This window comes from Mastomys coucha, unplaced genomic scaffold, assembly GCF_008632895.1.
Source record: "Mastomys coucha isolate ucsf_1 unplaced genomic scaffold, UCSF_Mcou_1 pScaffold21, whole genome shotgun sequence".
NCBI lineage: Eukaryota > Metazoa > Chordata > Mammalia > Rodentia > Muridae > Mastomys > Mastomys coucha.
In genome coordinates this window covers 20,717,511-20,730,810 of record NW_022196904.1, presented here as the reverse complement: position 1 = coordinate 20,730,810, position 13,300 = coordinate 20,717,511, and the positions used below count along the sequence as shown (strand labels likewise).

The window sequence follows — 13,300 nt, the reverse complement described above, 5'->3', positions numbered from 1 at the left end:
GGGGGAGGGGAGAGCGCTTCTGAAGGGGTCTGTGTCTGAACTAAGTAGGATGAACAGAAACAAGTAGCGAAGTGTGTGAGGCTGGCGTTGTGTAGTCGTGACCATCTGGCTAAGTGAGGGAGGACGGGTTTATTCTGGCTCATGATTTGATGGTGTAGTCCACCTATGGGGAATACACGGTAGCAGGAGTGTGAGGCTATTGCTCACTGACCGTGGACCAGGAAGCAAGGATGGGGGAACTCGGTTGGTTTTTCCTTCTCCACTTTTTATTCAGTCCGGGGTTCTATCCTGTGAGGGGCTGCCCATGTGGGTCTTCCGCAAGCCCTTCCTGGAAAAGCCCTCACAGACGTACCTCGAAGGTGTGCCCCCACTAATGCTCTGGGCACTTGCTTTAAGAGGTTTTCCTCAGGGCGTGTAGCACCACGGACCAGTGTCAATCGGGATACTGTGTGAAAATGTTGGGTGGTAGTGCTGGAGCAGGAGGAGAGAACAAGGCTGGACCAAACCAGGGGTCTTGAGTGGGGAGGGACAGTGTAACCTCAGGCTTCTACACCTGTGCCCCATTACCAAAATAATGACTTTGAGGCTTAATTATTTATGAATACATGCTATAAGCTTTGGCTCATCCCTGACAGCTTGTAACTCAATTATCCTGTTTAAACTAGTCTGAGTCTGCCATAAGGCTAGTTACGTCTCCTCAGTTTCATGTGTCTTTCTTCCCCGGAGACCAGGACGAATCCTCCCGCCTCTGTCTCCCAGAGTTCCAGTCTCTCTGGAACCTTCTATTTCCTGCCTCTTGCTAATAGGCCGACAGTTTTTTATTGACAGGTGATGCTCAGATCAGTGGGTGGGAGAATTTGAGAGCCATTTGAGCAAGCTGTGAGGCTGCCTGTGTGGGCGAGGGCTGGGGGGGAATGGTTTGATCTAGTCTGGGACAAGCTGGGCATGAAGACCCAGAGGGTCACACAGAAAGCACAGGAAATCTCCTGTCCCCACCTGTCCCATAGCTGAGGGGACACCTGGAAAGTGGGAGACTGAAGCAAAGGACACCAAAGTGATAGGAGAGGGCAAGTAGCCGAAATGAAGCTGGGCATGGTGGCTCACACGTCTAATCCCAGCACTTAGATGTCGAGGCAGGAGGATCTGAGTTTCTGGCTGTACTAGACTACTAAATAAGACTGATTTTAAATAATCAGTTTGAAGCCTGGTGATGGTGCACGTCTTTAATCCTAACACTCAGTGCCTTGAACTCAGAGATCAACCTGCCTGGTCTATGAGTGAGTTGCAGGACAGCCAGGGCTACAAGCTACACAAGGAAACCCTTGCTCAAAAAACAAATACAAAAAAGAAAAAGAAAAAACCAATAAAACAAAAATAAACCCCATATGCATAATATACGTAGACTATATGTGGTTGTTTAGGTTATAAAGTCCTTACATAGCATTCATATGGCTCTAGGTTTGGTTTGTAATGGGGCACACTTAAAATCCTAGTTTGTTTGGTGGAGGCATGAGAATCAGGAGTTCTAAGTCATCCTGAGCTACATAAGACTTTCTCTGTCCCCTATCTCCAGAAGTGTGTGGTCCTGTTCAGCTGCTGATGGCTGGTACCCTCTGAGCCTGTTTCCCCCATCACTGACTTGGGGGAATGGGAGACTGAATGGATACCTGGCTAAAGTCTTTTGTTTCTTCAGGCACCTTCCCAGGCTCGCAGCCCCAAGCACCCGCCAGCCCCAGTCTTCCAGCCAGGCCTCCAGCCCCTCCCCCACATCGGAGACCCAGCCCTCCCAGGCAGGGTCCCGTGAGCAGTGGACGCCGTGAGTGCTACTTTGACACAGCAGCTCCAGATGCGTGTGACAATATCTTGGCCCGAAACGTGACATGGCAGGAGTGCTGCTGTACTGTGGGAGAAGGCTGGGGCAGTGGCTGCCGCATCCAGCAGTGCCCGGGCACTGAGACAGGTGGGCGTGGCCTGTGGGGAGACAAGGGCTCAAGCTCTTGGTGTAAATATGGGGATATGGAGCCCGGAAAGGGGATACATTTAGACCGAGGATTGGGTTACTGGTGCTGCCAGGACAAGAGTGAGCCATCAGCCACCTGCGTGAAGCCGAGAAGTGGCTGCTAAATGGGCCTTGCCTTTAGCACCTGGTAGGGGGTTACAGCCAGTGGGCTCGGGCAGGGACTGCGGCTTGTGTTTCTGGGTTCATCTTTCCTTCTATGCACAGCTGAATACCAGTCATTGTGCCCTCACGGCCGGGGCTACCTGGTGCCCAGTGGAGACCTGAGTGCCCGGAGAGGTAAGGCCAGACTTAAACCCCACCTACCTTCAGCCCCTAGGTCCAGCTCTGTCTCCTCCTGCCTCTGTTTCTTCCTGCTTTCTCTCTCTCTCTCTCTCTCTCTCTCTCTCTCTCTCTCTCTCTCTCTCTCTCTCTCTCTTTCTTTCTCGTTTGTTTGTTTATTTTTGAGGAATGTATTTAACTAGTAGTTCAGACCAGCCTCAAACTTGTGAGCCTGATTTTCCTTCTCTTCTTTCTTTCCTTCTTTTTTTTTTCCAAGACAGGGTTTCCCTGTGTAGCCCTGGCTGTCTTGGAACTCACTCTGTAGACCAGGCTGGCCTTGAACTCAGAGATCCACCTGTGTCTGGCTCCCTAGTGCTGAGATCCATGCTGTGTGCCAGTACCACTTGCTATTCCTTTCTCTTCTCTCCTCATTTTTTAATTTGTGTTTTTGGCTACAGAGTCAAGTAGCCCAGGCTTGCCAAGAATTTGCTAGGCAGCAGAGAGGCTAACCTTGAACTCCTGTTCTTCCTATTTCCACCTCTTGACTGCTGGGATTTCATGCATGCTCCAACATACCTGGCTCCTTTTTCTGTCTCTCACTTTATTTTTAAGAGCTCCTCCTCATCCTGCCCTCTGGTTCGCTTTCCGTGCCTCAACTTCCCGGTACCATTGCGCTCTTCCTCTGTCGTGACTGGCTACCCCACACTACCCTTGTTTTCTTCAAATAAAACCTACCCCTGCCCTCACCTCCCTCCACCTTTTCCTGCAGATGTGGATGAATGCCAACTCTTCCAGGACCAGGTGTGCAAGAGTGGAGTGTGTGTGAACACCGCCCCAGGCTACTCTTGCTATTGCAGCAATGGGTTCTACTATCATGCACACAGGCTGGAGTGCGTTGGTATGAGCCACACCTTCCCCACCCCCACCCTCACCCCCACCCCGTCCCAAGTAGGAATGTGGCCAATCCAGCAGGAAGTCTAGACTCTATCCATCATTCTGTGAGCTGGGGAAATGTGAAAGGGAGTTCATCCCGGTAACTGCCAGCCCCCTCCTTCCTCCCATGCCTTCTTAGATAATGACGAATGTGCCGACGAGGAGCCCGCTTGTGAAGGTGGTCGCTGTGTCAACACGGTGGGCTCTTACCACTGTACCTGCGAGCCCCCACTGGTGCTAGACGGCTCCCGGCGACGCTGTGTCTCCAACGAGAGCCAGAGCCTAGGTAACCCCGCCCACGGTCCCGCCCAGCCCCATCCCCCTTTCCCAGGCTGTAGATCCCTAGGCTTAGCTTCTTCCTTACAATCCTCAAGGCCCCTAGCGCCTGGATGGGGCTCAGAATCTGACTTTTTGCTTGTTTGGTTTTTTGAGACAGCGAATTCATAAAGGATGCGCCTACTTCTGCCTCCAGGGCTCTGGGATTAAATCTCTGAGCCACAATGTCTGGCCCAAAATGTTTTATTCTTCGTTTTTTCCCCCATTTTTGTAGTACAGGCTGGCCTGGAACTCACAGAAATTGTCCTGCCTCAGCCTTCTAATTGTTGGGTTACAGGTGTGAGATTACAGGGTTACCACTCTTTTGGGGTAACCTGGCCTGGAGGTTAAAGGTGAAAGTTTTAGTGTCCATATTTCATTTTCTTGCCCTGTATACCCACACACATTTCTCTGGCCCTAGGTTCTCTTTTTTTACATGCAGATTCTCACGATGTAGCCCAGGCTAGTCTAAACTCACTTGAACTCTTGCCTCAGCCTCTCAATTACTGGGATTTCCAGCCTGCTCTACCACACCCTCCCTTTTGGTTTTTCTTCTCTTCTCCTCCTCCCCCTCCTCCTTCTCTTTCCTCTCTCTCTCTCTCTCTTTCTCTCTCTCTCAGCCTGTCTACCTACCTTAAATCTTTTTCTCTCAAATCACTCCATGTGTCTCCCTCCTCTGCTTTGGTCCTTGGGCCCCAAATCAATTTACCCATTTTCTCCTCCTACAAAAAAAAAAAAAAGTCCCTAAACACACCTGTGATCCTAGCTACACAAGAGATGGATGAAGGAAGACCACAAGTTTTGGACCAGTCTGACATCCCTCCTCTCCCCAAAAAATCCTAAACTAAATACCCAGGGAAGAGAAACAACTGCCCCATTTCACACCCTCTGGAGACTGGAGCTGGGCCTTTGTGAGAGGGCCCTGGTGCCCTGATTCGTCCTGTCATTGCCTATAGATGACAATGTGGGAGTATGCTGGCAGGAGGTAGGACCTGATCTCGTCTGTAGTCGCCCACGACTAGACCGGCAGGCCACCTACACTGAGTGCTGCTGTCTCTATGGCGAAGCCTGGGGTATGGACTGCGCTCTTTGTCCTGCCCAGGACTCAGGTACTGGACAGCCCTACACTGCTCCCAAGAACCTCTTGGCCTCCTTACATGTGTTGCAACCTATCCCAGATCTTGGATTCTACAGACTTCTACGTGTCAGCAACTGACATCTCAAGGCCTGAATCAGTAGCGTCCATAGCTCCAGCCCCATCAGCTCTGAGACCTCTCATCTTAAATTCCTGGTTTCTAGACCCATAATACACAACCTGTGAGACACCCCACACCAAGCTCTGGGCCCCTAGATCCCAACAGCAGCTGCCCACATGCACTAGCCTGTCCTGTAGGCTCTCTGGTAATAGCACTAACAGCTGCTAACACCCGTTACCTTGGGCTCCCTACATACCAGTACCAAGACTCCAACACACAGCTCCAAAGATCTCTCCTTTTAGCTCTGTATGAACAAGAGCCCAAAACCCCAGTTTTGTTTTGTTTGTTTGTTTGTAATTTATTTATTTATATGAGTACACTTTAGCTGTCTTCAGACACACCAGAAGAGGGCATCAGATCTCATTACAGATGGTTGTGAGCCACCATGCGGTTGCTGGGATTTGAACTCAAGACCTCTGGAAGAGGAGCCAGTGCTCTTATCTGCTGAGCCATCGCTCTTATCCACTGAGCCATCTCTCCAGCCCCAAAACCTCAGTCTTGATTCCTCCAGATCCCAGAGATTCAAGTTCCTCCCAGGCACCTTTGACCCCTTAAGTCCCAGTGGTCAACCAGCCACAAAACATCTTTGTCTCACTTCTTCAGGTTCCCAGCCCTAGCTCCCATGGGCCTCCCAAATTTCATTACCTTAGAGTGATTTTTAGTTGCAGTCAGAAGACCCCGGACCTACTATCTCCCTCCCAGAATCAGCCTGGAATTGTCTGTTGTGCTTGCAAATGCCCAAATCCTTCCTTCCCAGCTCCAACCCCTCTCCACCCCTCCCCCAAGCCGCTTAGCTCACCCCTCCCCCAACCCACTTAGCTTATCAGTCTCTACTGTTGCCCGGGGACGGGTCCATGAGTGGTGGGTTCTGATCGTGATATGCCTTGGCTCATGTTTGCAGATGACTTCGAGGCCCTTTGCAATGTGTTGCGCCCACCTGCCTATGGCCCGCCACGCCCGGGTGGCTTTGGACTTCCCTATGAATATGGCCCAGATATAGGCCCACCTTATCAGAGTCTCCCCTATGGGCCAGATCTGTATCCACCACCTGTGCTACCCTATGACCCCTACCCACCCCCACCTGGACCCTTTGCTCGCCGGGAGGCCCCCTATGGCGCCCCACCCTTTGACATACCGGACTTTGAGGATGATGGTGGCCCCTATGGAGAGTCTGAGGCTCCTGACCCACCTAGCCGAGGCACTGGTTGGCCTTATCGATCCAGAGACACCCGTGGCTCCTTCCCAGAGCCTGAGGAATCCTCTGAGCGTGGAAGCTATACAGGTGAGCAATTCGACCAGAGAAACCAAGCAGATAGACAAAACCCAAAACCATACACACACACACACACACACACACACACACACACACGAAGAGAGAAAAGATAGAAGGTGATACAGGATCACAAATATACAAGAGCATCTGGAAAGCAGGAATGCTGATGACTCGTGCCTGTAATCCCAGCACTTGGGAGGCAAAGGCAGGAGGATTACAAGTCTGAGGGACAGCCCAGGATGTATAGCAAAACCTAGGGGAACTGAACAAGGCAAACGATCTTACCACAGCGCCCCCTGCAGTCTAGGGGTGGGAAAGACAGATTAGGATGAGATTGACCCAGTTTGGGAAGCAAAGGCAGAAAGAGACAAAGCGACCTAAGGCAGAGATTTCCAGTCTCCGGGTACCTGTGTTCTCTGCAGGAGCCTTGTCTGAGCCTTACGAGGGCCTAGAAGCTGAAGAGTGTGGTATCCTGGACGGCTGCGCCCATGGCCGCTGTGTGCGCGTTCCAGAAGGCTTCACGTGCGATTGTTTCGATGGCTACCGCCTGGACATCACCCGCATGTCCTGCGTCGGTGAGGAAGGGGAGGGGAGAGAAGGGTGAAATAAAAGCAAGTTTGAACAGATGATGATCAGGAACCTCCAAGAAAAAAATCCTCATTACAGACAGGGCCAGACCATCCTAGAGGAAGTAAATTAACTCTTGCTTAGGGGTGGCGCTTGACTGAACAAAATGGGGTCAGAGCATCAGGAAAGCCAGGCTCCTGTTAAGTGGCAGAAGAGGGTTTGGGAAAATGAAAGGAATCCTGCAGATGTTATTTGTGTTAGTGGTTGATGCATGCTAGGTGAGTGGCCTACCACCGAACCACGCCTCCAGTCCCTCCATCCTGCAAGCCAAGGTATAGAGATGTTATGCTACCTGCTTAGTAGGCTCACGCAGCCAGGAGGTAACAAGTGGTATGTTGCATGCCACAGGAGAGGCCCCGCATCCATGGTTCTCTACCTTAAAAGACTGGGGAAATGGCCTCATTCCTGGGCGTGAGTAATAATCTTTCTACCTACTCCCCCCAGATGTCAACGAGTGTGACGAGGCTGAGGCAACCTCCCCACTCTGCGTCAATGCGCGCTGTGTCAACACGGACGGTTCCTTCCGCTGCATCTGCCGTCCAGGATTTGCACCCACACACCAGCCGCATCACTGTGCGCCTGCACGACCCCGGGCCTGAGCAGCTGCGCCCAATCTCCCACTATACCTGAGCACCGGGAGCTTGCAGAGCATGCCTGCCTCCCTCTAGTCTGCATATATGCAAGGATGTCAGACAGTCTCGACTTCGGATGGACAGACACAGAGGGGGGTGCCTTCTATGGCGCCAGCCCGCCATGCCCAGCCCCTCCCACCAGTGCCCTGGGCCTGTCCTGGGTCCCCTGACACATTTCTTGCCCTTTTATACAATTTTCAATTAAAACACCTATTTTGTACTTTCGGCCTCTGCCTGCCTTTTTCTTTTTCTCAAAAGCTGGCTCCAGTGTGCTGAGTCACTCCTCGGAATGCGCCATTCCTGCCGCCAAGACTGACTCTGACTTTCCATGAGTCTCATCGAGTCTAGCTTTGTCCCTCTTGGCCTCAGGCCTCGGTTTTTCTTTCTCTTCCCCGTTTCATCGTCTTTCTCTCTGGCGATTCTCCTCCTATCTTTCTGTCTTGTATCTTGGCTTCTTTGGTTTCCTCTTGTCTTTTCTGTCGTTCTCTTTCTAATCTTTAAACAATCACACTTCAGAGTTGTTGAGGTTTTCTGTCGTTTTGCCTAACCTGGACTTGAACTTCGGATCCTCCTGCCCTCAGCCTCCCTGGTTCTGCGATTACCTGCGATTACCAGGTACACCACCATGCCCAGTTAAGGTTTCGTTTTGTTTACCAGCTCTTCCCAGGGCTAACAGTTCCTTCCGCTGTGTCTGCTGTACAGGATTTGCACCTGCGCACCTGCCACATCACTGTGCGCCTGTGCGACCCCGAGCAAGCGCACCAATGCTTGGCCTCCCACTATACCTGTGCACTGGGAGATTCCAGAGCCCACGTGCCTCTGAAAGAGGAGGAGGCTGTGTTCTGTTCCCTTCAGGATGACAGAACCTTAAACACCAACTATCATACGTGAAGAGGGGAATCAGTACACAGGTACTCCAGACTCCATGTTGTCTACAGTGGGGCCGGCCTCACACAACTTTACTAAATGCTATTGAATTATACGCTTCAAATGAAGGACTGTGTGAATTATAATTCAATGAAGCTGGGGAAAATGAAATTTAAAACTAGTAAGGGAATGGCCCAATGATAGAGTGCCTGCTGAGAATCCAGCAATGAAGGGCTGGGGGTATTAAATTAGCAGTGAAGCATATGCCTAGAACCCCACCCCCACCCCAGTGAGAGACTAGGGTGTGGCTCAGTGTTAGAGCCCCTGCCTAGAATACCCCAATGAGGGACTGGGGGCTCAGTGGAAGAGTACTTGCTTAGCTGCAGAAGCCTCCCCCCCCATTCCTGCCTGTCCAAAGTGGGTCAGAAAGTCCCTCCCATCCCCGTACTCTCCCCCAGCAGCTGACAGCAGGGCAGCTAACCCAAACACCAGCCTCTTGCGTGCAACCCATAACTATGTCCCATAGAGTCTGGATCTGGGTTGAGAACCAAAACAGACTAACCAGCCCTGAGGGCTGGCCACTAGGGTGGGTTCTTGGAGAGCTGAGATGTCAATGACAAGATAGTGTTCCAGCCTGCGGCAGCCTAGGAGAGGAGGGAGGGGGCTGCCATCGGGATGAAAGATATTAAACAAATTAATTAGGTGTGTGTGTGGGGGGGGGAGCCTAGGGGCTAGAACGGCAAATAGCTCTTAGATGCCTTTTGCATGGTATGCCATCCAATTCTGTTAGACAGTGCTGGCTGACATTTTGGGTATGAGAGGAGGAAGGGAGGAAGAGGGAAAGAGGTGAGGGAGGGAGGGAGGGAGGGAGAGAGGGAAAGAGGGAGAGAGGGAGAAAGATAGATGATTTTGGGGGGATTTTGGTTTCCTTTGGGAATTTATGGAAAGCTCTAGATAGTCAAAGAAGAAGAAGACAAAGAAAGAAAGGAGGAGAAGCAGGAGGAGGAGGAGAAGGAGGAGGAGGAGGAGGAGGAGAAGGAGGAGGAGGAGGAGGAGGAGGAGGAAGAGTGAAAGTTCTCAGCAGCAAGCCTGAGGACTTGAGTTCAATCTCCATGACCTACAGAGTGGAAGGAAAGCACACACACACACTAAATGTTTTCTTTTTAAATCCATGCCCAGGAGTAGTTGGCCAGCACATGACATAACAGATGCCATGAGCTTTCTTTTATGAGTTTTTTGTTTCATTCTGGTAGTTTTTGTCTTACTGGTTTTTATTTGTTTATTTGTTTGGTTTTTGAAGAGAGGGAGAGAGAGAGAGAGAGAGAGAGAGAGGGAACACGAAGTTGGGTGGGCAGAGGTGAGAAGGATCTGTTAGGAGTTGGGGGAAGGGAAAATATATTATCTGGAAAAAAGTGGAAAAAATCCATCGTAGATGTAGACAATTTACACTTGCTCCTGTTATCCCCCTTCCCGGCCCCATCAACCACCTTGTTCTACAGATGTGGCTGAAAGGGGGATGGGGAGGCCAACAGTGCTGGAAGGTTTTATGATTAACTTTTAGTGGCACCACACACATCCTTGCATCTCCCACTGTGCCTGGAGGCTAAGCCAAGAATCTAGTTTTGTTTTGTTACATCCCTCACTTTAGTCCCCAGCCCTGGCTCTGGGATTTTTTGGCGCTGACCAGGATCAATGCGTTCTCCTCTGGAATGTCCAAAGAAATAATCCAGTTTGTCACTGAGCTCGGGTGACAAGCGCCGCAGCGCCCCCTGATTGTCACCACGTGCCGGTGCAGTCAAAGCTAGACGCGCCCCCTAGTGGTCAATACTCATATAGTTGCCCTTCACGGAGGAACAGGGTTCCTGAGACAGCGTCAACAGCGATGCATAAATAATGCCTCCTATGTGTTATGAAAGGGGGCTGAAGGTACTATTATCCATTCATAACCCTAACATTCAGGAGTTTGGCGAGGTTGGGGCAGAAGGATTGCCAGGTGTTTGAGGATATCCTAGGCTATGTACTGAGTCCCAGCCAACCTGAGCTACATTGTGGGGCCCTGTCTTCTCCCTTCCCACCAAAAAGCAAGAAAACAAACATAAACCAACATATGAATACTTGGCACAAAGACACAGGTCTTTAGTCCCAACTTCTCTGGAAGCTGAGGCAGGAGGATCATTTGAGCCTCAAAGTTTAAGACTACCTTGGGTTACACAGCTAAACCCTATCTCATAGAACTAAGTTAAAAATAGACAGGCTGGGTCCCTGGATGTCCACACTGCTAGCTGAATCATTCAACCCTGGCTATTATTCAAGGAGTTAATTTTTTTTTCAGGACAGGTTTCTTTGTATAGCCCTGACTGTCTTAGAACTTGCTTTGTAGTCCATACTAGCCTTGAACTCAGTATCTGCCTGCTTTTCCATCCAAGAGCTGGAATTAAAGGCATGTGCCACCACCATCAGTTTAAGGAGTTAATGTTTTAATGTTTGTTCTGAAGAATCTCTGTTGTAGTCACTTAGGCTGGGCAGTGGTGGGGAGGCAGAGACAGACGGATTTCTGAGTTCGAGGCCAGCCTGGTCTACAGAGTGAGTTCCAGGACAGCCAGGGCTACACAGAGAAACTCTATCTCAAAAAAACAAAAACAAAAACAAACAAACAAAGACTTATTTTTGCTTTTGCTTTACATGTATGTATGTGTCTGTGGATGTCAAATGTGTGCCCATGGAAGCCAGAAGAGGGCGTCAGAACTCCCGGAGCTGGAGTTATTACAGGCTGTTGTGGGCTGTGGATCTACTATGAATCCTGGGAACCAGAGAAGCAAGCTCGAAATGCTGAGCCATCTCTCCAGCCACTAGGGAATGCTCTAAATCCGTGCACAACTGTTGCCTGGAGGGCTGTGAAGGCGGGCTGTAGAATGAGGACTATGGCTTTATAAATAACTTCAAATACGTTATAGAAGCTACATGTTTTCCATGCTCGGCAAGAACCCAGGAGCTTGGGTAGCAAAAACTCTATCACTAAGTCATAACCCCAGCACAATATATCACCCTCCCCTCCCCCTCCCCTTTCTCCCCCTCCCCCCTCCCCTCTCCCCTTTTTGGAAACACAGTCTCACTGTGTAACCCTGATTAGCCTGGATATGTGTACCAGGATAGCTTTGAACTCACAGGGATCCTTCTGCCTCTGCCTCCTGAATCATTAGGACTACAGAACTGTGCTAGAATTAAAGGCATGCACCACAACTCCCAGACTACTATCTTCTTAAAGGTGCTGAAAGAACAGGAGATGTAGCTGGGCAGTGGTGGCGCATGCCTTTAATCCCAACACCTGGGAGGCAGAAGCAGGTGGATTTCTGAGTTCGAGGCCAGCCTGGTCTACAGAGTGAGGTCCAGGACAGCCAGGGCTACACAGAGAAACCCTGTCTTGGGGGAAAAAAAAAAAAAGAACTGGAGGTGCAGCTAAGCTCAGTGGCGGAGCTTGCCTGGTGTGCAGAGAGCACTATGTTTGACACCAAGCATCACGAAAACCAGGTGTTGGCACATGCCAGTCATCCCTACAGGACAGTTAGAAGTTACAGATCAACCAGGTGGTGGTGGTGCATGCCTTTAATCCCAGCACTTGGGAGGCAGAGACAGGCGGATTTCTGAGTTCGAGGCCAGCCTGGTCTACAGAGTGAGTTCCAGGACAGCCAGGGCTACACAGAGAAACCCTGTCTTGAAAAAAAAAATCACTACAGACTTTCTGCAGGCCAATCTATTGAAGGATCTAATCACAATTAAAAATCCATCTCCTCAAATGATCCTAGTTTGTGTCAAACTGACTAAAAACAACTCCCCCCCCCCCCGCAAAAAAAAACTAACCAGCATACAGCTCTTCAGAGCACCTGAGCTAGGTTCTCAACACTTATATCAGATGCTCAGTACTGCCTGTCACCCTAACTCCAGATCTGACACTTTCTTTTGGTCTCTATGGGCAGATGCACACATGTGGAACACATACACATAAAAAATAAAATTGATTAGAAAAGAAAGTGAGCAATAAAAGAAAGAAGCAAGGGTGTGCATAGATGATAGATACACTCCAGTGCATTCCGAGTGTCAGGCCTGAAAGCTTGTTAACGGATTTGAGGTGTGCAGCTTCAAAGGGAGCTAGCCAGCCTCCCGGAGTTCATTTCTTGGCATCTTGGCATTTCCTAACTCAGATGTGTTCCAGATTGATCTCTGCAAAAGTCTATGGAGAGTTTTGTGTGCTTTCTTTATTCAGGCATAAAGGTGCCCTAAGAAATATTTCGTTATAGCTAAAACTGAGATTTAATATTGTTTCCTGGCCTCCACAGTGTTTCAATGATCCCAATTGATTTCCTAGCTGTGATTAGCTTGGAATTTATTTTACAAGGAAACTGCCTTAGCAGACAGGGAGTCCCCAGAATTAGCAATAAGATCAGGCATTAATTGCCTATTGATTCCCACAAGGAAGCTGCCTTATCAGACAGGGTGTCTCCAAAGTTAGAGATAGAAGTCAAACACTATTGCTATCTGTAAACATAGTTAGAACTCTAAGAGCAGTGCCTCACAAGGCAGAATTGCTTTACTAGAGAGTAGTTGAAAAGTTTCCTGAACTACTGTTTGTGTTACAAGCCAAACCATTCCTAGGAGCTGCTGGAATGGGACCTCCTGGCGCTTACCTGCTTCAGACCAAGAGAATTTGCTTAGGGCTGCCACGATAGCCCAGCGGGAAGAGCACTATTGCTCTTCTGTAAATGAAGGAATCATTTACACCTGGCTGTTTGATCTTACTAACTTTGATGTGACCACTACCTGCCTATGTGATCCCTGACATTCACCCTGTTTCTGTATACTATAGAAGCCTGATTTTCACTTTGTGCAGATACACTCAGATACCACACTTTCTTGTGTTGTCTCTGTTTGTCACTTGATGAATTCTTTGCCCACCAGGCCAGAACACTTATTATTAATCCGCGGAACAAGGGGTCCCCGCAGAAACTCAGTCTGTGGCACATAGATACATAGATACGTAGATGATTGATAGACACATAACACCGTATCCCTGTAATTCTAGCACTTGGAAGGTAGAAGCAGGAGGATCACGATGAGGTCATCC

The 13,300-nt window shown here is 49.7% G+C and overlaps 1 protein-coding gene across 4 annotated transcripts in view; it reads left to right on the top strand.

Moving 5' to 3' along the window:
• The window catches only part of Ltbp4 (latent transforming growth factor beta binding protein 4), a 34,748-nt gene extending 27,213 nt beyond the window's left edge, over positions 1–7,535 (top strand). For all 4 annotated transcript variants that reach the window (XM_031385827.1, XM_031385828.1, XM_031385830.1 and 1 more), the window contains 8 exons: positions 1,694–1,960; positions 2,225–2,296; positions 3,048–3,176; positions 3,351–3,497; positions 4,483–4,635; positions 5,684–6,064; positions 6,478–6,630; positions 7,127–7,535. In XM_031385827.1, the coding sequence (XP_031241687.1) occupies positions 1,694–1,960; positions 2,225–2,296; positions 3,048–3,176; positions 3,351–3,497; positions 4,483–4,635; positions 5,684–6,064; positions 6,478–6,630; positions 7,127–7,281 (1,457 nt within the window). In that variant the 3' untranslated portion in view covers positions 7,282–7,535. The remainder of the gene's footprint in view (positions 1–1,693; positions 1,961–2,224; positions 2,297–3,047; positions 3,177–3,350; positions 3,498–4,482; positions 4,636–5,683; positions 6,065–6,477; positions 6,631–7,126) is intronic.
• Positions 7,536–13,300: the final 5,765 nt, after the last annotated feature.